This window comes from Pagrus pagrus, assembly GCF_965226575.1.
Source record: "Pagrus pagrus genome assembly, chromosome: 16".
Lineage (NCBI taxonomy): Eukaryota > Metazoa > Chordata > Actinopteri > Spariformes > Sparidae > Pagrus > Pagrus pagrus.
The window spans coordinates 5,328,108-5,354,079 of record NC_140200.1 but is presented as its reverse complement, the minus strand read 5'-3'; the positions used below and the strand labels follow the sequence as shown (position 1 = coordinate 5,354,079).

The 25,972-nt window shown below is 43.2% G+C and overlaps 1 protein-coding gene across 7 annotated transcripts in view; it reads left to right on the top strand.

The window, feature by feature from the left end:
• The window catches only part of pak5 (p21 protein (Cdc42/Rac)-activated kinase 5), a 75,216-nt gene that overhangs the window by 6,635 nt on the left and 42,609 nt on the right, over window positions 1-25,972 (top strand). The window contains exon 1 of one of the 7 annotated variants that reach the window (XM_084377759.1): window positions 17,534-18,015. The exons of 4 other annotated variants lie outside the window; for them this stretch is intronic. In XM_084377759.1, coding sequence (XP_084233885.1) covers window positions 17,961-18,015 — 55 coding nt within the window. In that variant the 5' untranslated portion in view covers window positions 17,534-17,960. Of the gene's footprint in view, window positions 1-17,533; window positions 18,016-25,972 lie in introns of those variants that run through there. 2 more of the 7 variants (XM_084377764.1, XM_084377765.1) reach the window with 2 other exon arrangements.

The window sequence follows — 25,972 nt, the reverse complement described above, 5'->3', positions numbered from 1 at the left end:
CAAAAACTTCGGTCTGGCTCTTACCTTGTTACATCCCTAATTCTCAACTTCATTTTTCGTTGAACGCTTCAGTGTAATCCTCACACAGACCTGGTTTTCACTGTGGCTTAGAGAAGACAGTTTTACTGCAGCGTTAAAAGTCCAGTTAAACACCAAAAGTTGCAAACCACAGCCGCCATAAACACAGCTCATAACCTGAAGCAGCAGCAGCAGCAGCAGCAGTTGCTGCTATGCACAGCTAAATGCTGTTGGCAGTCTATCGCACGCTTTGTCTATGAGATCCCCGCTCTATAATTACTTACTTCTTTTGTTACTCCCGGCAGTCTTTTTCTACCTATCGTGAATACCGCAGGCTCCCAGATGGGCCCCAGACTTTGTACAAAGCATGTCGACGGTGCTGCTGCTGCATGTGAAGTGTGAAAAAGCCATTTTTTTGCTAATTTCTATGGCCTAATGCGGCACACAGACGGCGACTCTGTAATGAATTGAGAGATAAGTAATGTATTCATCACGACAACTTTGTTAACGGGGTTATTATTCCGCGGAGACGATCAGTTCGGTGCATTTCATGACGTTTTAATGCGTTGGATTGTATTCACACGATGTGCTACAGAACGGACAGGCCTCACGCTGGGTTAATTACTCTATAGAGCTCTTAAACATCGTAATTGCTGCACATGTGCGTATTAGTAACACCAGGCAACGCGGTTTAGGTTTACAACATTAAATAATGTCTCATTTGTTTAAATTCCCCTCGGGGTGTGTGATGCAGATAGCTGCAGAGGCATCACAAACCATCCATGAGTGGCCTTAAACATTTGTGCAAATGTAGACGCTCATCCTCAGATTTCATCCTACTCAGTGATCGCAGGGGGACGTAGGAAGGGAAAAGGGAAGGAACAGAGTAATGTATCCTGATGGGATCCTCTGAGTCGCTCGACGCTCTCCATCTTATTGCCAAACCGGTGTAGCTTTCATAACAGTTGTTAGCAAGCTCCGACTGTTTTGTTCTGTGATTTGAGATCAGCCAGGTGGAATTTCATCAAAGCAGACTTGAATAAGGACATTCATTATGGCTCCGCTTGATTCATTACCAACCCCCAGCTCCCACAGCCCCATGGGGGAGACTTCAAAGGAAGCTGAGAGGTTGAAGATGCAGGCTGCTATTGCACTGAGGCTTACATCATAGCATCCTCTCCACCATCCACCATCCGCCATCCACACTGTATCCTCCATCAGAGAGGTATTTATGAGACGGCGTGCAACGGTGGCCCCCAAACTTGTGTATTTGAACCAGCTGCATCCTTCAGTCTGACCTTAAGACCTTCTTCTTCAACATACGGTCGTCTCATTTTAGTACAGTTGACTTCTCGCTGTCTTTCTTACTGGTGGCACCATGTGCAGTTTCCCGTGATGAAGGTGTCTTAGTGATTCTTTAATCAATGGGTCCGTGATTTCAGACGGCGGAAGACAAAGGCAAGCGTCACATTTCTAGCCAGAAACTTTATTTTGTTGGCTGAAATGACGACAGCCACTGTCAGATTTGATTAGTTTGCCGAGCTTGCTAGCTAGCAAATTAAACATCTATTAATAGTAGGGTAAAAATGCTGCCCTTGACCCATTTTAAAACAAGAATCTTGTAAGGGTTCTTAAATGGTAAATGGACTTGCATTTCCAGTCTACAGACCGCTGAAAGCGTTTTACAACACACATTCACACACACATTCATACACTGATGCCATGCAAGGTGCCAACTGCTCATCAGGAACTATTTGGGGTTCAGTATCTTGCTCAAAGACACTTCATCATGCAGCTGGGAGAGCCGGGCATTCGAACCAGCGACCTTCTGATTACTAGACGACCCGCTCCAGGTAGAGGTAGTCTGTATTCGTCGTTCAAAAATGGTAAACCAGAAGACAAACAAACTCTTATAGGCTCTTGTTATGATAAAGCAACGTTTTTCGACACCACCCTCGCTAATATAGCCACCTCATGGATACTACAGCAACAGGCTCTCTTTCTTTTTCCATTTCTCTTCTCGCGCACTCAGTCACTCGACCGAACAGCCAATCAGAGTGATTTCTCTCACCTATTTGCTCTGACACCAACTCGACACGCTGAATCAGCCAAAAAGCCACTGAGAAGGGCTGACTAGTGCCAACACTGCTGGCCATACTGTAACAACAAAGGCCACAGACACTCACCCATCGCTCCAACATTGACTGACAGCCGACTGTTGGCCTGGTGTGTCAGGGCCCTAATTTGTCAAACTCCTCCTCCAAACTCAAACGTGGTGATTTAGCAAATAGTCAATAGGACTAAAGGTCGCTAACGTTAAGGTCTGATTTAAATAAACACCGCAGAGTAATCAGTCAAAGCCGCTGAGCTCAGACTGGACAACTGTATTCCCCTATTGACCAACAAGTGCTCAGAATCTCATCTGTTCTGACCAAATGAGTGAAATTCATTAATTCAGCACCGCAGAAGACAAATAGCATCCTGTTTCTAAGCTAATTACACAGAGTAGATGACTTTGTGATCGGACGCAGTCGGCTGACAATGATTTATACGCGCCAAGACAATTTAATCTGTGCTAACGTTTGGTCGGTGGCTCTATAAAAATTGACTCCATTCGGTTCCCACAGTCAATTTTTTGCAATCAAGATTCCTCTCATGCTTCTGGTCGCCACAGCGGATGCGTTCACGTGTCGGCCGACGTAAACACAGAGATGTTTGACTGGACGACTGGGCTGAAGCGGTGTTAACGCTGGTGGTTCTGCGGATGAGGATGTTGTGGCTTGTGGGGGATCTCCTGTGGAGCTCCCCCGTCTTTACTCATCATCTCTTCCTCGTCTCTTTTCTGTGCGACTTCTTATCCCTCCGTCAGTCAAAAGCAGCAATCCGGCCTAAATTTAGCACCGCTTGTGAAACTTTACCATCACACAGATTAGCGTCTGCGATGTGATGTCTCGGTATTGCCTTTAGCTGGGAACCCAACACAACTTCAGGCATGAAAAAAGTCCCTCATTATCCTCTCATGTCACGTTCTGTGTGTGTCTTTGTCAAGCGTGTGTTGTGTGTTGCAATTTTTAGACCTGATTCCTGCATGAGAGCGCACACCCAGGCATTGTGAGAGCACATATGCAGCGGAGACTCGTACATTACTCTACGTGCGCATGACTGGATGCATATGCACTCACGTGAATACTCAACTAAACCAGCCACACACACACACACACACACACACACACATAAACATATTATGGCGAGCGGCTAATGACTTAGCGTAAGACAGAGCTCACAGATGCGCTGGCTGAATAGATTAAAGCGTTCATCCAATGACACAGCTGTGCTCTCTTTGATGCCTGGGCATGAAACTGCAGGAAATTACAACAAAAGAGGGACGCAGAGACTTAGCTGATATAAAAAAAGAGATTCGCTCTGACGTGTATGGCATGTTAACGCTGTGTAACCTGTCAGAGCAGCAGCTGCAGGCTAACGCTCAGCTAGCGTGCCCATTAGATTGATTGATGTGCTTGTAATGCCGCAGGAACGATCTCAAATCTTGAACTCTTTGGTGTCATGTCAGTATTTTACTCACCTATAAGTCGGCCTATAGTTTGCACAACACAATATCGGACAGGGAGCAGCAGTAACGCTCTCATGCTGACATGCTGAGAGCTAAATGCAGCTATATTAGTGTAAAGGGAGGCTAAATGTGCAGCACATAGGCCTGTTAGCTGTACGTACTCCATGGGGGGTTTGTTGTGCGCCTGCTCGCCGGCCTGTTTTTTTTTTCCGGAGGAGCTCCAGCATCCTCGCAGAGTTTCTGGTTGTGCAGCATTCGCAGCGCTGCCAGCGTTAACTCTAATTAAGCCAGGCACGAGTTTCTTTTAAAGCCCCCCCGTGTGTTTAAGGAAAAAAAAAAAGACAACTCCCTAAGTCAGCCGTGAGATGCAGGAAGAGGAGGAGGAGGAGGAGGAGGAGAAGGAGGAGGAGGAAGCCGCATGCTGCTGAAATATAAATGTGCTGCACATCTTTGTTTGTTGTGAGTTTTGCTGCAACAGAGCAAACAAAATGGTGGAACCACATTAATGAAAACAGTTAAGCTCCAGATTATTAATTAGTTACCAAAGGGATCATGTAGTATTAAAGTGAATTCATCAGGCACTCATCCATTAACATTTTCCTCATGTAAGCGGCGCATGCAAGCGGCCAGTCGCTCACATTGTTTGGTTATAAATAGCGCGACCTCCTTCACCTAAACAAGCCAACAGCAGAAAGTAGGCCCTTCACCTCTTTTAGCCGTGTAAGCTGCTGTCTCGTCTATTTTGTAACGCTCCAGGAAAAAAAGGCAGTTCTCCTGATTGTGCAGTTACGCAGCACGCTACGATGCATTATGAATTATTTGGCTTTGTTTTTTCCCCTGTCGTTCTATTATCCTTCCAGCTAAGCCTCTTCATTTCCTCTGCCTTGGACGGCTGTGCCACTGTGCATTTCCCTCTCTGTAATTTATCCATCTGCAGAAATGGACTGTGCGTGAGCCTGTATGTGTGTGTGTGTGTGTGTGTGTGTGTGTGTGTGTGTGTGTGTGTGTGTCTCTGCGTGCGCACTGAGTAATAGGAAACGTTGTGTTTAAGGGTGATGATTGCTCTGGCCCTCGTGGTTTACAAGCAGACAAGGTAATGATGGCTGCTACTTTCTCAGCAGGCTCAAGTCAATCCCCCTGAAGTGAGTTAGTGTGTTAGTGTGTAGTGTGTGTGTGTGTGTGTGTGTGTGTATGTGCTGAGTAGTAAAGTAAAGGATCTAAGAGCTGTCATAGTTTACACACAGTAGCTCGGGGCACTGCTAGAGATCTTCATGAGCAGCGTCGCTTCTGAATGTTTCCAGCTGCTCTCATCAGCTGTAGCTTGCTATCTAATTAAGCTAACGTTAGCTTTTCATGAATTTGTTGAAAAAGCTTTCTCATGCTGAATTTTTAATGTTTCTTGGGACTTTATTTTCTTCACATCACCTGTAACGTGTAGCATGCAAACTACTGTAGTTGGCAGTGGTAAGGCCTACTAGGAAGTAATGTTTACTGCTGTAGGTAGGCTCGTAAGCTACTGACATATATGTAAAAGCAGATAAACACACTGTTTAATTCAGTCTATACAGTCTCATGCTGACTTTTTAATGTCTCTTGGGACGTTATTGTGTTCACATTACCTGTTGTCGTCTTTGAGGTAATGTGTACTAGGCAGTTTCTGGTGAATGTACAGTAGGCTAGTAAGCTAGTTAGCCTTGCAGCACATGTTAAAGGAGATAAACACACCCTTAAATTTTTCTCTTCTACAGTTTATTTAGTTTTGGAAATACCAAACAAAATTCACCACCCTTGCAGAGTCGTTAAATCCGGAGTATTGCTAGCGTTAGTATATTGCACGGTTAATACAGCCACACTTCCTCAGACGTTCTCTCTAGGATCTCTTATATTATGAAGGGTTTTAAGGATAGTTTAAATAAGTAGCAGTAGTTAAACATATAATCAGTACGTTGCTATTGGCTATCTTTTCTGATAGACTGTCCTTGGAAAAAGATAGACATGCATGATGCCTGCTACATCTCATCTTGCACATGCCAATCATTCTCTCTGTCAGTTACATCTGTGTGAGGTGTGTGTGGATGTGCTCTAATTTATTTATACCGTTTATATTGTAATATATGACGAGCATATATGTAAAGCGTGTTTGTATTTACTTTGTTGTGAGATATTGGACTCCAGAGCAGAGTGGATTCATCAGATGCTGTCGTAAAGATGAACTGATGAGATATGAGAGAGTGACACAAAAGAAAGAGAGACAGAAGAGAAAGAGATGCAGGGAAAAATAAGCTTAGATTAACCGTGCGATATATAAGACTGAGAACACACCCGGTGTCACTTTGTATTAGTTGCACATCTGATTTTAACAGGCTCTGACTGTATTATCGGCTCCTAATTCTTTATTCTGGGATACAATGAGTGAGGCAGGCGTAGAAAAATAGAGCCAAAGCAACCAGCTAAATACAGAAAAAAGCTTTTACACTTCGATACCATTAAGAGAGATTTACAGCTGCCACATGATGCTTGTTTTTTCACCCAAAATGTAAACACTTTATCTTGTGACCATTTAACTCTTTTAATGCTTGCAAACAAGAACAAAGCAAAATGTTTGGTCCTTTTTTTTTCTGTCTCTCATCAACATCTCGTGACCTCTCAGACTCATGTTGCGACCCCTTAGGCAGGTCCCGACCCGCAACCACAGAAGCTCACTGGGATCCGGTCACAAACTGTAGCTGCTGGTGGGGGCTACCAGCAGGAATCAGTGGCTATATAGGGTGTGCATATCTGTTGGCTTTTCCACTGTATTACTTAGGCCTTCGCACTCACACACACACACAAACACATTCATGCACAAACTCACATATCGACACACGGTGGCCCTAATCCCGGCACGTTATCAGCGAGCATCAGTGTGTGAAGTCATGTGGACTGGTATGAGTCAGCGGCTGAGCCTCAAAACTCTCTGCAGCTGAGATCCGCTGATGAGAGCTTCTCCACTGGACGCATGTCATCCTTTCACACCCCGACCCACCACTGCCCAGCAGCCCACGTTAGCTCAGAGGCTGTTTGGTGGAGAGAGAGAAGACAGGATATATTTAGCATTTCATGAAGATAAGAGGAGACCAGTCCAAAGTCACATGTAGTCATAATTGTCAGTTTGCAGACTTCTGGCCGTTACTGTAATCTAAAAATGACCTGTGCCAATTGTTTTATCTTACAGAGTACAAAGAGATGCTTTGTTTAATGCTCAAGAGACTCCGGATAAACAGATTTTGTTAATCCACAAATGTTTGCTTCATTTTTTTGTTCTCAACTTTATTTTTTCTGTGGCACAATACAGAAAATGTGTCTGTATCGACTGATCATTTTGCCATCAGTGGAGCAGGTTCTGGATTTGTCCACACTGATATCGATACTGACCTGCATCAGTCACCTTAATGCTAGGGTTGGAAAGCAATCAATAAATCAAATGCTCTGACAAATAAAAGACAAAACGTCCAGTATCTGTTGCAGGAGCAGGCCTCTAATAAGCCCGTCCAATGAAATAATAACCAGGCTGTCTACCTACGTACCTGCCTGCACCCATTGCACATGAAAGGAGTCTTCCACAAGGCTAGGCGGATGTATTTCTAAAGTTATTAGCGAGCTAGTCGCACAGGATGGCAGAGAAAGTGTGGCCAAATTTTCTCTTACATATGAGTGAGGCATGAGGTAGCTGGATATGTTTTGCAATGACTAAGATGAGCTGCATCTTTAACACACAGCTGCAAAACTTGTTGTTCAGCAGCTAGCTAACTCCGTAGCACAAAGCAAACAGGCCCTGAGCCGAAGAACGGAGCTGCTGTAGCAACAGACCTGTCCAGGTCGGTTAATGATGATGTTTCTGACCATTGATCTCTGTGTTTATTACATTGTGCATGATTACCTTTTTTTAAAAGTTCTGATCTTTCCATTCAAATACATTTTATTTCCGCTCTTCTATAAAGCAGTTTTATATAACGCAATAATGTGTCAACCTGCGCCAATTCATCAAAGCGCCGACACAAACTGAAACGGCATTAACGGAAAAATCCAGAGACGACGGTCTGAAGCTTTTTAGAGAAAAGCATGGCTACTGAAATGAAAGGGAATATTTTCAAAGACAAAAGTAAATTAAACATCAGCGTTACCTTCCATAGATGAAAAGGGACTGAAGAGTGATGCAGATGTGTCAGATTGAGTACTGCTTGGTTGTTAATCTGGGCTGAGTGACTGTATTATCATTTTGTACCACTGCCTATATTGAACTACTCCTTGTTAGATCAATAGAGCTGATACTTGTAGCCACTGAGTGTCATGCAAGTGTTTTTCTCTGACTTCTTCAATATTTGCTTGCACCATATCCCCTGAATTATATACAATATGTTTGATTCATTGTATCTATGTAATGTAGAAATGACAGTCTCTGTGGACAGTAGCTTATATTTCCAGGCCTGCACTCTGAATCTGTACACAGTATTTACTCTGTGCCAACGCTGAAGAAATGTCTTGCAGAACTAATATCATTCTGATACAGTTATGTCAGACAACAGATGGAGCCTGTGGGGAACATTGTTTGTAACAAACTGAAACCACACAGCATGAGCATCGACTTTCCGTCCATAAATGGCCTGGACGTTTTCACATGTTCCGAGAGAGAGTTGCTCTCTTTACGAAAGCCGATCAGATGTAGGTCAACATTTTTTAGGGTGCTGAGCTTCGCGTCCTGCAGCAGCTACTGGCATAAAATGTGTGAGAGGGCAATCTGGATAGCTGGTCTGATTTTACTGCCTGTGTAGAGGTGTAAACATTAAAAATCAGGTGGATCTCTATGAGCTACTCCTGACTCTTTGCTGGCTTAATATTTGACTCTTGTATCTGACATCCACCTTGCTGTAACCCCGCCGAGCTCTCACTCTGGATCCATCACCTTCCACAGCTCTAATCTTACCTGCCAGGAGCCGAGTCGGCTACACTTTATTATACACCCATTCTTCTTTCGTATCTTTCTTCGTCATATTATCTGCCGGGGGGAAGTAAATACTGTAGTATTGCGTTTTGCATGTTGCTAACAATACATCCTCCTACCTAAAGGACTGAATAGGTGCCAGTGACTCCCATAACAACATATATCACCGTCCTCAAAACAACATGATGGTTGCAGAGTACTAGGGACAAGCATGCTAGACCTTTGTAGTACGCTCGCTATTTAGTTAGGTTTGGGTACCAAAACTACTAGGTTAGGTTTAGGCAGAACACTACTTGGTTAGGATTAGGCAGAAAAGTACTAGGTTAGGTTTAGGCAGAAAAGTACTAGGTTAGGTTAAGGAAACCATTGGGGTTTTGGTTAAAATAATAACATTACTTATGTACTTACTTCAGTTTACGAATGTACCTACATTATGTGCATAACTGCTGTTACGTTATGTAACTTAACTATCTAAGTAAGTTGAAATAACTCACCGTTGACTTTCGGTAATGCACTTGAAACAAACAGCGGTGTCCTGGGTATAATTCCTGTGCCTCCTCTGTATACTCCTGACTTCCTCCTTTGCTGCTGCTATGAATCGTAAATATGGGTCATAATAACCTCCTTCCAGTTGAGATGTGATTGTCTTCCTGGCGAGGATGGGCTGTAGCTGACTATATTGTTTTGATAATCAGTTAACATGCGAAATTGTAATTAACATGGACATTTCTTACTTCTTAGCTTGAGTGAGGGGCTTTGAAAATGGCAGCAGAAAGGAAAATTCTGCTGTTTGTTGTCTGTAGATGTTTCGTGCTTCTAAGAAAGAAAAAGCATGACTGGCTGATTTTGCTATCATACAGTATGTGCTTGATTGAACTCCGGCAGTCTAGTAAAAGGATGGCCCTATCTCCTATACATGACTGTGCTCTCAATAGGATAGAAGCAACGTTCCTCTGTGCAGGCCTGTCAAGACAGCGGTAATGTAGGTCAACAGGTATAAGCCTCCATCCACCATCTACAGCTAAAGACAAGTGGGGTGGAAGAGGAGGCAGTGGGATGTAAGCATCGTACAGAGAGGGATGGATAGTGCAGGGGGAAGAGATTAAGAGGGAACGGAGGCAGCTGATTGGTCCACAGGCTGTAGTGGTGGCCTGATCAATGTTTTATAAGTGTCACTACTCTGTTTGTAGGTTAGACTTATCTTTCCTCTCACATGTGTGGGCTAATGGTGGGGCTGTGAGTCATACTGGGCTGCGTAGTTGAGATAACCCCCTGGCATTGTGTGTGTGTGTGTGTGTTTCTTGTTTTACCAATGCAATTAACCAGCAATGCAATCAGCCAACATTACTTTTAATTTAGAGAGCATGAAACCATTCAATTTATGACATTTGAGGCTGAACAGCAGTCTTGTTATATGTGTTTACGTTGCTATGGTTGCAGTTCTGCTGGGATGTAGACCACGCAGATGTGTTTACAGATGCCTTCCTGCTGAAACATGCCACATTTTCCTCCTGTTTCTTTCATCTTTTCTCTTCTGTCCACGGTCAAGTACATGGTCACTTGACCTTTTGCTCTCTGGTACGAGGCCACTGTGTTCGCTGTGTTTGCGTGGCTTTCTGAGGATTAATGATCATACGAGAAGTGTCTCGGAGCGGTGGTGTAAACTGGATAGTCCTCTGCTGTTACGGTGAAAAATCCCAGGCTGCATCATCTGTCAAAGCTGGCGTTTTTTTCTCCGTGTCCTTGGCTGAAATGTGAGGGATTGATATGCTGTCAGAGTTATCCAGCTCATAAACAAAAGGCCTTGCCACAGCTTTTACAGAGGCATGACCCCTGCTATATCAGTCTCACACGTAGAACCTGTGCTGCTGTGTCAAAGGTCTTATTTAGACTCAAAAGCTGTCAAACGGCTGTAAAATGAAGAGGTGTTTTCAGTTAACCGTTAGTTTTCCAGTATAGCAATTTTCCAATCATGGCAGAGCTACTGTGTGCATGGCAGGCCTGTCAAGCTTCAGACTTCCTCACATGCTGAAGTGGTGGCATGAAGCCGTGTAAGAGTGACACTATGCATTTAAAGTGGTTTGATGGTTTTTGTTTTAACTTTTCGAATAATAAAAACTCTTTAGCAAAAGTTTAAGGATGGATTTAAGGATTAAACATTGAGTTTGTCATGTTAGCATGCCCGGCTAACTATCTGAGGCTAGTTCTCGTTACTGTAGCCTTACTTCTGGCTATTTTTTTGGGTTATGGGTTAAAAAAGGCCCACATCCACTGTCCACCTGGAAGCTATCCTGAATGTTACTGTATCAGGATGTGGGTAGCCTAATTAGCATCTCTGTCCACTAGCATTTCAGCAGCCCTGGTCCAACTTTTTTATCCGTGATAGCATAACATTGTTAAACACATGTCAAATAACCACTGTCTGAAATCAAGTAGTCATTTTTTCGAATATTATTAGAAGTTATAGTTGTTCAGTTGCTACTGTAAACATCCATTAACAGTATTTGCTCAGTGCGAGAGCTGATAGCTTGACAAGTGTAGCAACAATAGCCCCAGTTAGGGGGATGTAAATCTCTTGATCTCATCGTAGCCGTTACTCCTGCTTTCTAAGTGCAGTTGGTCACTGCTATACTATAACCACTATAAAACACACACATCCACACTTTATTATCCAAACACACGCTCAGATGCAGGAAACATGCTGGGTCGTCCTCTCTAATGCACACCTTGCCCCAGCAGCTTTCAGTTGGAGAACATTCATACACAACAACAGGCCTCGATCCCACACTTAAACACTTTCAGGCAGCTCTGCCCATTCAAAGGCTGGCTGGCTCCCACAACTCCTTAACCCACCTCATCTTTTTACATCTCTGCCTTAACCATTTTCCCATAACACCAGGAGGGGAGGCTTCTTGCCGAGCTATCAATAATGAACGATATAGTCGAGGGTTTAACATGCTTGTGTTGATAATGGAGTGGAAAGGGGGGACAGGCTTTCAAAGAACAGAGTGCTTTTAGTGCGAAAAAACCACCAGCAGGAAGTACAGTGTTTTTAATGGTCAGGACCTGGAAGCTGTGGGTCACTTTTCAAGCACCGTCTGTCACAGATGGTTAACGACTCATTGAAAATAATCATCGCTTACATTAATGTACTGTTTTCTTTATGTATAGTTACATTTTGTCCTATAAATAAATAATAATAGCACTGAATTAACATAAAATAGACTTAATTATTCTTTATTCTTTATTTATTGATTACAAGTTAGGCCAATGGTACACGTCATCATGACGGGGAAATCTCTTCTTCTTCTGTGGTAGTTCTTAGGGCTCCGCAATTAATCGAAATATAACTGAAATCACAATATAGCAGAGTGCAATATCCAAATTGCAGAAGCTGCAGTTTTTTTTTTTCATAAAGGCAAAAAACATTTGGCCTACTTTTCAATAAAATCTAGGCCAGTTTTAATCATCAAATGCGAGGTAGACCGGAGGACCTCTGGGTTAAATCTGAGGGACTGTTGGAGAAAAAGGCATTGAGATATGTCAGTAAGTCGTCCCCGAGGTTTGAGTGCCTGGGAAGGTTTTGACCTTTCTTTCCCTCCTCTCAGGAGCAAAGCTAGCTGTAGTGTGCTGCTCTTAACACCGTTTGAATGCTTGATAACGATGTGCACCAGAGCAAATCAGCAACAGTGATAAAACCTGATAGAGGGCGCTTAATATTTTAGCACTACGAGTCGTACAGTGCAGGCAGATATACTAATAGATATAGGCTGTAATTGAAATGATAATAAGTTGCATTGTTTCACCGTGCAGAGGCTATTTTCCTGTAATCACACAGTTATCTGCCTGTACAGCGTCTCAACCGTTCAGACATTATGGAAATATAAGCACTGAGATTGCGGCTCAGTGGGCATCAGTAGCTGACCATCACACAAATGCACATAGACACACACATGCGCTCGCACACACACGCACACTCATCCAGATGCTAACATAAACAAATAGTCACACAGAGCCCTGCAGTGTTGCCAGTCATCCTCTTTATGTCTGACTGCTTTTAATTGGACTGGCAAGTCTATGAAAAGACTCCTCTCAGTTTATAAAAAAGGGAAACATTGGTCTCTTCAGTCTGGATGTGGACGACGTCTGCATACAGATGTTCGCCCTGGGGCACTGAAACTAATACCATATGGCCGAGCCTTCCCTTCACGTGCTTGATAGTGTTGATAGCAGGACTGAGAGATGGTTTTTCCTTCGTTCTTTATCAGCGTAAAGGTTTCTGTCGTGCAGCACAAAGACGCGGCTTTATCTGCTTTGCTCGTCGGCTAAGGCGTGCAGCAGGGTGGGCCTCCAGTGTGTGATTTCATATGCTGTGTGCTAACAACTAACACACACAAGGAACAGCAACAGGTGTAAAAGCACACACGTACCGTGTACAGTTATTTGCATTGACTTTTATTTAAAAAATGTCTTGATGTTTTGGGTTATTGTTCATGTTGTGTCGTTGAGTTCATTCCACATGTCAAACCCTGCAAAGTCTTTCTGGATCAATGTGTTGGACAGCTGCATTTTTCAAAGTCTGGCCTCTAAACAGGAGGGAGACAATACAATAATTGAAAATTAAAAACTGTAATCTCTCGCTAATGGATGCCTTTATTTATGTTATGTTTCAGTGAAGTGTTGCAGTGTAATGTCATCTTTTGCTAAAACAGATTTCATGTACTTGGTGTTTCCAAGGATTCAGTTATCTTCAATAGTCTCTCCAACGTCCGTTGCAAATAAACGTCCACAGGTCCAGTCCAGGACTATTTTTTTTCAATATCAGAGTGATCTTGTGATAATTGTCAGAAACTGCTAATAGCTTGGCATACTTTTTTATGATGCCATTTTTCCAAATTAAACAAATATAGCCTAGATTTTGTCTGAGCAAGTGTGATAACTTTGATAACCCCTGTTTAAACCTGACCCGTGCTGTCCACTGAATTAATTTTTGAGTGCATTCAATTGCGCAGTTAAACTTCCAGTAAAGAATTAAATGGACATTTTTCATTTGTATGATGATTGACACTGAAGCAGGAATTGAAAACCTGATGTTTATATACTAGTTTAAGTGGATTTGCATTGTGAATGTGAGGACTAACATCTATAGTCCAAATCGTTGCCTACGGTCATGAACTTAATTGTGTATACGAGCAGCTCAAATGCGATGGTGTCTGTGCTCGGAGCTTGTGAGTGAAAGTGCTCCTCCTTCCTGTTGAAATGAGACGGGGAAGCCGGTGATAGTATTTCAGGCGCTGCTAACTGGAAGCAGACCCAGAAGACGCTGGAGGGATAACACATACCATATAGCCGGGGGAAGGCCTCGGGAGGAGCTGGAGGATGTGGCCAGGGGGAAAAGGATGTCTGGGCTAATGTAGTGGGCTAATCTAACTAAAGTGTCCATCAGAAGACTAGAACCAGGATAAGTGGTGGAAGATGGATGGGACGACATTGGTCAGCCATTTCCCATTTGACAAAATCCTGGTCTCTCCAGTGTAAAAGCACTGACCTCTTCTTCACAAGGCAGAAATATAAAAACACTGTGAATCCTCCCGTGATGTTTCATCTCAGATCCACATAAAGCTCATCGAGAAATTTTTCAGAGACTTAAGTTTTAGTTTGCTATGGTCTTTTAAAGCCGGGACACACAGCTGCACACATGTGCACGAGCTCTTTCTCAGACAGCGACACACGCTCCTCTGTCCTCAGGACGGCAGAGATCTCATTTAGATAACTCTCCTGATCTCTCAGTACCTCCCAGAGTCGCCCTTCCCCGCTATATTCATCCATTATGTTAGCACATGAGGAGATAGCAACAACTTCAGCTGATCCTTTCACGCGATAGCGAGAGATCAGTGAGGGACTCGAAGACGGCGTCTGAACTGGATATCCTGCCTTTCACACATTTATCTGACAGTTTGCTGAACGTTACACGCTAAAGAATATGCACTAAAACACGTCACAGGAATCATCACCACCACATTATCGTTTATCTCAGAAGAAAGCGTCTCTTTGACAGTTGTTATTGCAGCCTATTAGCCATGTGCAGGCTGCTGTATCAATGCTTTTAAAGAGCGGGGTGCTCGGCGTAGCCAAATCAGCCTCAACTGCCATAATTCTGCTTGTCTCTCTCTCTATTTAGTCTGCAGCTGTCCCTGCAGCTCTCCACTTGTATTACCCTCTGCATGTGTATTTGTGTTTGGCAGAGAGAGAGAGAGAGAGAGCAGGACTGACTGCCTGTATAAGACCCTTGAAGGTGGCATGTGTATTTATATCCAGTAGTACTTGTGGAGGGGTGTGTCTGTTGCTCAAGTCTTTTAACCATCAAACACTCTCTCTCTCTCTTCCCATAATGCTAAAGCAGCTTTGTGGGCAAGTGGGCTGATATCGAAACTCCATGAACCACCGCCAACCTCCAGAGACGCATTAAGATTTGTTTTAGAGCTGCAGTGATCAGTCGATTAATTGCTTCGTCATAATATATATTAAACATATATATTGTGATGATCGATGAATCTTTTAATGTTTACTGTTGCCGCTACGGTCGCAAAGACAGTGTTGGCAACATGGCTACTGCAAGCAGCCTGACTGTTCCTAAGGGGGAACACATATCAGTGGGGGGATCGGACTTTGACGCAACACCAGCGCTCTCCATTGAGTGAATGCCCGTCTGTTCACTCTCTCTCTTGCCTTCTTTACGTCCTCCATCAGCGCGGTTCATTTTCTTTTGCAGTGTAGAGTTTCCACAGTTGTTCCACCGTTACCTGGGGATAGTGACCGGGGACAACGATGCCTCTTCCTGTTTTGGTTGCGCTGTTATAGATGAGCTTCCTTTGTGCTGTAATTCGACCTCTGTTTTTCCGAGAAAAATTCAGAGATCAATATTGACCACAGAATGATTAGTTAAGGGGAAAAAAGTTTTCTATTGTCAGTTTAAGTTAGTTATCAAGGATAGATGCCAAACATACAATGGTTCAAGGTCATTTCCTTTGTTTTACACGACTGAAAACTGAATATTTTTTGGTTTTGGATTGTAGTATTTCTCACTTCTTTCCTTATGTTTCCCTTACACCAAGGGATTAGTCAAGAAAATAACCACCAGATCACTTGAGAACGAAAATAATTGTTAGTTGTAGTTTTAAATATTGTAGTTACTAGTACTGAGTTCTGCTGAATGATTCTTTCAGCGAAGTCTGGCTCATTGTGCTGTATGTTTGTTAATGACATGACATTTAACCCAGAATCTGGTGTGTATTATCAATATTTATTGCTTTTTGATTTGAAACTGATGATCTATGACCCTGTATGCCTAAGAATTGAATTCATACACATGTAGTAGCTCAAAGCACTTGGTTAAGGTAAGAGAAAAGTTATAGTCTTGGTTAAATATTTATACTGACTTGGAACAAGAGACAGGATGCACTTATTTTTCAATGTCTAACTGAAACCACTATTTTCTCTTGCCTCAACCAAGTGTTGAAGAAGAACATAAACCTGTAGCATCGTCATGCTCCTGTGCTCTGTAAAACCCATCCATCCAACCTGTGACTTCTGTGTTAGGATGCCACGACACGTTGTCAAGGAATGTAATCCACACAGTAAAAAGAGCACGACACAGTGAACTGAAACAAAGCAAAGGTCTGTCCCTGTTCGGGGGAATTCTTCAGATATCCTGCAATATTCATGTCATGTCTTCACTAAACTACGGCAGACGCTCTGTCATGAGCAACATAATGTGCTGCCAGTAGCTCGACCATGAATGTTATGAAAACACTGAAGCTGTTTGGTCTGAGCTCTACGAAAACATCCAGCTTTTCTTCAGACTTTCCTCATCCATGTACTGCCACATCCAGAGTGTACTACTTGAATTCGTACTGCATATCACCAGAATAAGCACTAACTGCTGCTAATTTTAGCTGCCGTTAGCTAGTTAGCTCAGTTAGCTGTGCAGCTAGCGATCCAGACTGGGAGCTTGGAGCGGTATGATGAAAAAGGATGGGCCAGGGCTAGCTGGTTAGCATGCTTATATCTCTGCGACACAATACATGGATGTCTCTGATATAACTTCAAAACTCTGATTGCTTCACATTCTTTTGATGATGTTAGTTTAATTAAGTAAAAAAATGTTGGCATATTGCACAGTAAAGTGTTTGGATGTGACAGAGGGAGTTCATTACTACCCTTGAGTTTCTCATGCAACATGTATTACTTCCTGTTACAGCTCATGTTTGCAGATTTTAAAACACTGAACAGCCAGAACCTGCAGACTGGAGGTTAAACCTTCTGTCCTGTGTGTGTGCTTTTGTTTGCATTTTGTACAATATGAGCCGATGAATGACACAGTGTGTGATGCAGAGGTGCACCATGTCATTTCATGCGCCCTCTACTCACCACTCTTCTCTCTCTATGAGGGGAAATTCGTCTAATGTAATCCTAACAGCCTTAGCGCTGCTTGCGTGAGTGTGTGTTTGCCCTCAGCGCAGGGCCCCGTCCCCGGCTGCCACCGCCGAATGTCCCCTTAGCTTCGGCAAACGGCCAGACTCTGTCACAGCCGCTGACTGGACCAGCTGTTTGCTTCTCTTTCTTCCATCTTATCTCCTCCGTCGCACTATCTGTCTCCCTCTCTGTGAAAGAGCAGTGATAGGGCGCCTGGTGGTGCAGCACTTGACACCAAAGTTGATATCCACACATGCTGCCGTTGGTGGGAGACGGTTTTTGTGTCTGTGTGTGTCTGTATGTGTGTGTTTCTGACGGGGCAGGCGGGACACAAACACCATCCTGTGGATTGTGGGAACACAGAGGACACTTATGCTCTCTGTTGTTTTTTTTTTTGTGGCACTGTTGACAGACGGAAAAGCGGGAGGAAGACAGTGAAGGTCAGAGGGTGCTCAGTTTGGGACGCGGCCGGTCAAAGCCAGTTAGACAAACAATGAAAGTGAAATGGGATGGGTCCGGGCTTAAGCTGTCTGGCCGTGCCTTGGTCCAGGCTGCTGGCGTAGGCACTTTTTTGTGCCCTGTACGTCTCACATCGGGAGTTATCAGAGCGTGCAGGCAGGGACAGTCACAGCAGCAGCAGGCCGGCAGCAGCAGTAGTAGTAGTAGCAGCTCGCTGGGGGCTGCAGAGGGTCCCGGATCTGACCTGATTTGTCAATTCGATATCTTCACTGAAGTGTCGCTCCTCCAGGGAATCATTGGCTTATAATTCAGCAATCATGTGTGGAGCAGGGGACTCGCCGTTTCATGTTTTGTTGAGAGAAAATTGAGGTGCATAATGGATTTATCAGGGCTGTAATTTGACATCAAAGAGCGCAACATCTGAGGAGGGCTCTGATTGTCCTGGACTGTCTCGCTATGGCTCATCCAGAGCACTTTGATTGGCTGAAAGAAAGCGTCAGTTTTTTGCCAGGTAAGAGCAGCATTTTTAATGAGTTAAGTAACAGAACTAGGATGAGATTCATTCATCATCAGAGCTATATATATATATATTTATATATATATAACATGCTGCAGCTTTAAATGTGATCTGAATGAGAGATTTTACAAACTTCTCAGCAAAAGATAAAAAAAAACAGTGTTTTCTTTAGCCTTAAGTTGTTTACCACTCTGTGAATACATCTACAGGGACTGGAAGGTGAAATCCATGTCTGTGAAAACAGTTTTTTGAGCCAATTAAATCATCTGAAGGAACAAGGTCTGGAGAGAACAAGTGAATGCAAATGGGACAGAATTGAACGGCGCACAACAAAGCGGGCCGGGACAAAAGAGGGGAAGGATAACAGAGCCGAGACGCTATTGATGAGGACGCAGGAGCAAATTTTGCCTCGCTTCGTGCATTTTTTCTGTCACTCAAACCAATTAAAGCTGCATTCATGAACACCGGGGGGAAAGCGTGTGCACAAAAATGTGCAATCAGGTTTTGATCTCTCGCCTGTGCAACATTTGACCTTTTTAATTCAATCCCGAGCTCCACCTCTTCCCTGTAGTGGCAAGTGGAGCCGCGAGCGTCGCCCCTCCCTCAACTTGTTTATCAGAAGGAACTTGTGTCCTATTTCATGTCGCATTTTAAATTATGTATGAAATGTATTTGCATACTCGTGCGTGAGTCGATGCTCTGCATCTCAACACCAATTTATGCTACAAAAATTACAATCTAAGGGATGCAAAATTAATTCAGCGTTTGGAAAACACATGAATACGTCACGCTGCCGCAGAGCGCTAACATGCGCTTAGGAAACCCAAAATAGACACAGTGTATATTCAAACACCAACACACACATGCACAGAGTCTGCTGTAGTGTGGGACAGGTTCCAGTGAAAGTGTGCGTGTTGAGGTGTACAAAAGAGGAAGTGCCTGTGGAGGCTCAGATGGTGACAGATGGTTTGGAGACAAATCAGCCTGGGAGTCAGGATCTTTGCCCTGGGACTAGTAGCCTCTTTACGTATGTGTGTGTCAATGCGTTGGTTTGTATTTGTGTGTATGTGGAGTGTGTTATGTTTTGCGCGTGTGTCTTTTAGAGTCGAGAATCTCTGTGGACCCTCACAATTTGATTCCGACTCAGAGGGCGGAAATTGTAAAAGTTATCTTGTCACTTAAAAAATGTTTTATTTCTATACATGAATCAGCACTGGCAACTTTCCATTTGTCTTGTTCTTGTGAACGCAGCATCTCCCCGGAGGGAGTTTCTTCCGATTTGGCACAAACGTCCGCTTGGACTCAAGAATCAGCTGATTAGAAAGTGGTGGTCAAAGGCCAAAGGTCACTGTGACCTCACAATACACATTTATTGGCCAGAACACTAATTGAAATTTCCTACAAATGCCTTGTAGATAAAATAAAATAATAATGTGATGACATTTTATATCCAAAAGGTCAAAGGTCAACTCCGTACCTGCCAACACAAGGCTGGAAAAAATGTTGATTTTCTGGGATATTTGGCAAAATGACCTTATCTTTAGATCTGGAGGTCAATAATGTGAATAAAGATGAAGGACTCGCACCAAGTGGAGTAAAGTCTATTTCTTCACCAGCTTTCAGCAGCAAACTGAGCAAAGTTGAGGCCTCGAGTGAGCGAGCGCAGGGTCAAGTGAGAAAACATCCGATTGATTTGTATCACTATGAAATGGGGAGACTCCGGCGACAGTTGGGAATGCAACTTCGCTGCGATATCACAACTGCAAAAACACTTTTCTGGCCATTATTCAACATCATAACTCAGGAACAGAAGGGCAACGGAGACGATATTTCATTCGGTTGATGCTGAATTTGTGACACTAGTCTTTATTGTTCATTGTAGAGCTGCTGGCTTGTGTAACGCGTGGTGCAACAACAATGAATGGATCTAACATTCACATCAAAATATATTGCTTTCACATTATTAAGGCTACATATTCATGAAGCAGATCAATATGTATTTTTAGTAATTGGAGCTTTACTCAGCTCTAGAGCCCGCACAGTAATAACACACAACATATCACACACACACACACACACACACACACACAGCTCACTCCACTCTTACACAGCGAGATTAATGGAGTTTCATAATCTCTGCCATATATTACCTGGCTCAGTTTCTCATCAGAGTGACATTGTTACTCTTTGGCAGAATAACCTTGCAGGCATTAGTCTGAAACTTCACAAAGTGCTTTACAATCTGCACATAAATTACAGCTCAAGAGGTGCTTATGTGGCAGCCAGGAGAAGTTGTGCACTAAGTAGTTCCTCCGACCTCTGCATGGAAGCGAGTCCCAGAGGCCCGCACACTTCAAGTACTCCTCAGTCCAAGCCTGCCTCCACTGTTGTGAGAGCGCAGCAGCTAAAAGCTCTCCAGGAGTAAGTTTGGACTGTATGAGTGCATGAAGATGCGCCTCCATCTGCTGTCGTACATGCATTCAGTAGTGTTTATGTCTTCTGCACGTGTTGTTGTGTCTCTTAGCGGTTGAGCTCGGCCTAGACGACTTAAGCCCTACTAGCCGCCAATAATCTCATTCCCAAGACGTGCCATCTAGGTCAGGGGATTCCTTCTACTGTACGGCTGCTTACAGGCCACAGATGAGGTGGAAGATGAAACATTTTTGTCATTCATTCACACTGTCACTTCCAGCATGCTACAAAAAGAGTTAGCAATGACAACGGTGGCAGATTTACCTCAAAATCTGCAGCTATTTTTGGAATAATGCGTCTTCAGCACAGAAGTAAACAAAAGCACACGTGATCATGATCACTGTCGCTAGCAGATTTTCTCAGCTCTCGCTAACAAGCATAAGCTAGTGCTAATGCTGACACTCTGTGGATTGGTTGAAAATGGACTGACTGAATTACATTTTAGCTATGACCAGCTGCTCTATAGGATGATCTGCTCCGTTTGGCGACCACAGATTTCTCCCGAGGTGGCTTGAATTCAGCATTCATGCCAGTTGCACAAGGTTGGTCATGAGCCAAAGGACATGAGTTCACATGTGGACTGTGGGAGTGGCCACAAAAGGTGTAACTTTTTAAAGGATCTATGTAACTTGATCAAACTTCGACCGCAACTTTCTATCTATGAGGCTGAAATTCGCCATGTTTGTGGGGGTTGATAACCCCTAATAACAATGGGTTCGGTAACAATATCGAACACATCTAAAGATTTCTGGAGTGTTAACTTCCCTCAACTAAGTTAAGAGCAGGACAGAGCTGCTGACATTACTCTTAACTCGCACATGGCTCCCACAGTGTGGATTTTCTAGTTCTGGTCAGGTATAAATGAACCTGTTACCCCACAAATTAATGTAGCTAGCTTATGACGTACTGCTTGCATTTTGATATAACCCTACCTACAGCAGGCTCACACATTGTTTAATCAGTTCTGAACACTTTTGCAAACTTCCCTGATCTTACACTTGGCTTAGATATCAAACATACACACACATACGTCGCAGTCACTTTATCACATGACACTTTAAATCTAGTTCTCAGTTGGATATGTCATTATGGGATGTGTTTTGCGTGTTTGTTTGTGCATTGCTCTAAGGTAACAAGGGCTTCAGCTGCCGCATGTGTCAGCCGATGATTCAGTGCAAGACTGCGATCAAGCCCTGTTTAGTCACCGTGTGTTCGCTGCGGTGACCGCAGAGCGAAACTTTGCAGTCGATGTTGACAAAATATTTGAGCAGTGCCTTCTGTCAGACAGCTCCTCTCCCAGGATACTGTTCAGCTCCATCCTTGGCGTTGTCATCGTTGACTTTATTGCGGGAATGTCATCTCTAATCAGCACCATGCCTACATGTCCGTGTTTCATCTTGCAAGAGCCAAGCTGTGTTCATGCTGTAAAAATAGTAACAAGGTCAGAAAACCTTGGGTCGATTCGTGGAGGTTTAAGTGGACACCAGCCAGAAGTGAAAAAGGTTGCTGACATGTCGGCGTTGCGTAAGAGATTTGTAGCTCAGCACAAAAAAATGGGAAAGATGAAGGATTGTTAGGGCTTTGTTTTTTCTGGTTATCTAAGGGGACACCTGTGGAGCATTAAAGTCATGTGTTCTTGTGAATCAGATCACGTGAGGGACCAGAAAGACAAAAGAGCAATCATGTGTTTCTTTAATGACCTACCTCTCTGTGAGACCCAACCAGTGGTTGTGCATGTTTAAGACACCTATTGTCTTAAACATTAGCCATTAGGGCCAGTAATTTCCTAAAGCATGCAGCTATATTTGCAATATTTTGCACTTTAAGTGTCAAAATGAAACATTCAGGTGATATACGGACATCAAAATTAAATGTTTCCCCCCCAAAACTCCCTAGTACGATATCAATCATCTATATAATCACTGTATTAATGGTGGACTCAAATGCACCAGGATCTAGGATCCCCATCAGAGTGTAACCAGTTAAAATTAGTTTAAACTGACTCCACAAACAGATATAAAACATGGTTTAACAACAAGTACAGTAAACAACGGTAAAACAAATTCAGCTTGGTAGTATTGAGCATAATTAGCTTAAGCCTTGAGCATTTTACATTGAATAAATTAGCCTAGCAGCTAGCTGACTTTTGCTCTACTCGTAGTTTAACATATTACATGTATTATTTAAACTTTATCTTCCTCACAGCTGTTTTAAGTCACTGTGTTTCCCCACAGAACAACGTGGTTGAATTTCAGCCATGCTAACGTGCTAACATTGCTGAAACAGAGCAGCTAGTTCTGCCGCGGCGACTGCAACAAGTTAGCGGACTGCTACTGGGTCATTTCAAAACAAAGGCACATCTTTAAAATGATGATATGGATCAATGTTTTCACTTTGCATTGATCCCATTCGATCATTGAAACGATATAGCGATCTGTATCGATGGAACCTTACACCCCTACTTACTTATTTTCCATGCATCATCCCCTGAGAAATACATACAAAAATGTTGACTAATGCTTAATCTTGCGATGTTAATGAAAGTGAGAAAACATTTAAGTTAATACTCGGGGCCCAGACCCGTCCTCCATCCAAGTTTTGTGGAAGTCTGTTCAGTTGTTTGTGTAATCCTGCTGACAAACCAACAAACAAACAGACACAGGTGAACATAACCTGCTTGGTGGAGGTAATGACAGCATCACTTGCATGAACTGTAAGTGACTGTCATCGATGAAAGCACGTTAGATTTACTGTGCAGAGCCAGCGATGTGGTTGGATGGGACTGTTAACGACTGTATTTACCTTCAGGGCTGCAGTGTGTTGGATGTATTTCTTCTTTCTTCCAATTTTAAAGTTAAAAGTGATACCTCAGTACTTTGCACACACATGATCATGATAAATATAGTCACGTGCTTTGATCTGCACATAAACCCTGTCTAGTTTTCTTTTTCACTTCATGTTTCTACTCACAGGCGATGCAACACATCCTCGAGTCTTTGCAGTGTAAACCGAAGCGAACAGTGAATGCAGCGTAGAAGGCAGAGTTGTGTAAACATGCCTGTGGGACGAGGTTTCTATCTATGACTTAACACCTTTTTGATCCAGTATTGAGCTTTCTAAAGGCAGCAGTGTGCTGCATAATAATCTGTTGTGCTGTGATTCTTGCCGCTGCACGCATCACAAAGAGCCTGAAGCCTTCTCAGCTTTCATCCTCTCTCCTCGACTCTTTTCCTCTTTCTCTTTCTCTTTCTCCCCTCGTTTCCTCCACGCGTTCATCTCCCCACCGTGCTCTGCCTCTGTTTCTTATCTGTCTCCCCCACCCATCTCCCCCCTCTCTCCCATCAGTCTATCGCTCCATCTTTCCTGTTTGAGGCCACTAATTTGGTCTGTCTGGCTCTCCTGCGGGGCAGCAAAGGAAATGATTGGGGAAGATTTCTCATGATTACATTTTTGTCTTGTCCGTTTAAAGTTACATTTAGAAAATAAACTCTTTGGTGACTTCTGTGATTGCATCTGCTCAGGGGGTACTGCCAAGGCACAAGAGTTAGTCATTTTCACAACTCAAACTGATTTAGCACGCTGCTGTGAAGTGTTCATTAACCCTTTTTTTTTAAAGCAACTAACCAGAATGTTTGAAATGTCTTGTTTAATGATTGACGGGTCGCTTCTTCTCACATACGGTCGTGGTCAGAAGTTGTCATACACTTTGCAAAGAACATGTTTATCATGGCAGTCTTGAGCTCTTGTTTCTCTGTGATGGAGTTTGGTTTGATAATGAATTTATTATAGGTCTTCTGAAAATGTGACCAAATCTGCTGGCTCAAAAAATATACATACAGTAATTCTAATATTTGGTTGAATGTCCCTTTTGTCCATATTCACCTTCATTAGCTGCTTTTGAAAGCCATCCACAAGCTTCTGGCTGACTTTTTGAAGTTGAAGTTGAACTAAATTTGTTGGCCTCGTGGCACGGACTTGATCCGTCAGCACAGTCCACATATTCCCGACGGGGTTCAAATCAGGACTTTGGGAAGACCGATCCAAAACCTCAATTCTAGCCTGATTGAGCCTTTCCTTTGGGATTATTGTCCCGTTGGAAGAACCAACTGTACCCAAGACCCGATCTTCTGGCTGATGATTTTATGTTTTCCTGAAGAATTTGGAGATAATCCTCCTTCTTCATTATTCCATTTACTTTCTTTAGAGCAGCAGATCCACTGGCAGCCCCACAGCATAATACTACCAGCACCATATGTGACAGTAGGTGTGGTGTTCTTGGGGTTAAAGGCCTCACTGTCTCTCAATATTTGTTTCATCTGACCACAGAGTTTTCCTCCAGAGGATTTTTTTTTTTGTCCATGTGATCAGCAGCAAACTTCAGCCGAGCTTTAAGGTGCCGCGTCTGGAGCGAGGGCTTGTTTCTTGCACAGCGGCCTCTCAGCTCATGTTGACGTAAAACACACCTGTCTGTGGACACTGTCACCTGTCTTCCAGCAGCTTGTAATTCATCACAGGCTTGCTTTTTGATGGTTTGTGGTTAACTTTTGACCATCCTGACCAGTTTTCTCTCAGCAGCAGGTGATAGTTTGTGTTTTTCTTCCTGGTTGTGGCAGTGACACAACTGTGCCATTCACTTTATACTTACAGTTGTTTGAACAGTCGATCTTGGGACCTGTAACTGCTTTGAAATGACTTTCCTGACTTGCTCAAATCAATAATGCGCTTTTGAGAGCCATTGCAAATGTAAAGGTGTATCTTTTAAATAAGAACAATCAAGATATTAAAGCTGCAATTATTTCAGTGAGATCTTCCTGTTTATTAGCTCAAATAAAGGTGCTTGTTTGGTGCACAGTGCACATGTGCTTCACACAGGCTATGTAAATGAATGAATGTTTGGTATGGACCAGCACAGCAAACTTTGTGTGTGTGAAAGCCACAACAGAGGGAAGAGTGAAAATCAGACGGGGTTGGGGAAGAAGAAGAATGACTTTGTTTTTGTCGGAGTACAATGCCTCCTAGAAGGCAACAACACAATAGTCTCCATTCACAGCCACACCAACAACATTTGTTCCTATGACTGGACACCATGCATCCACCCAAACCACCGAGACCACATTGGGATTTCCAAACAGTTCCTCTCGGTCGTGGAGTAAAATCTTGATACATGATGTCCCTCTGATCGTGGCTAATAAATCTAAACCTTACATAAAGTCAGACCCACAGCACTAACTTGGCATCACTTCCTTCTTTTTCTCTTTGCTTCAGTGCATAATTTCTTTCCTGTTGTTGATGTTACATAACCAAAGTGGACACTTGATCTTTCTAGCATGTTTGGGCATTTTTGCTTGTTCTTTCCTTGTTTGTATCCTGCAGCATCGTCAGGCCGAGCTTAGCATGCTGCAGAACAGCACAGCACAATATAAAACATCAGTGTCAAACTGCTGGTTGCAGCCGATCTTTTCTGACTTATCTGTGTTAC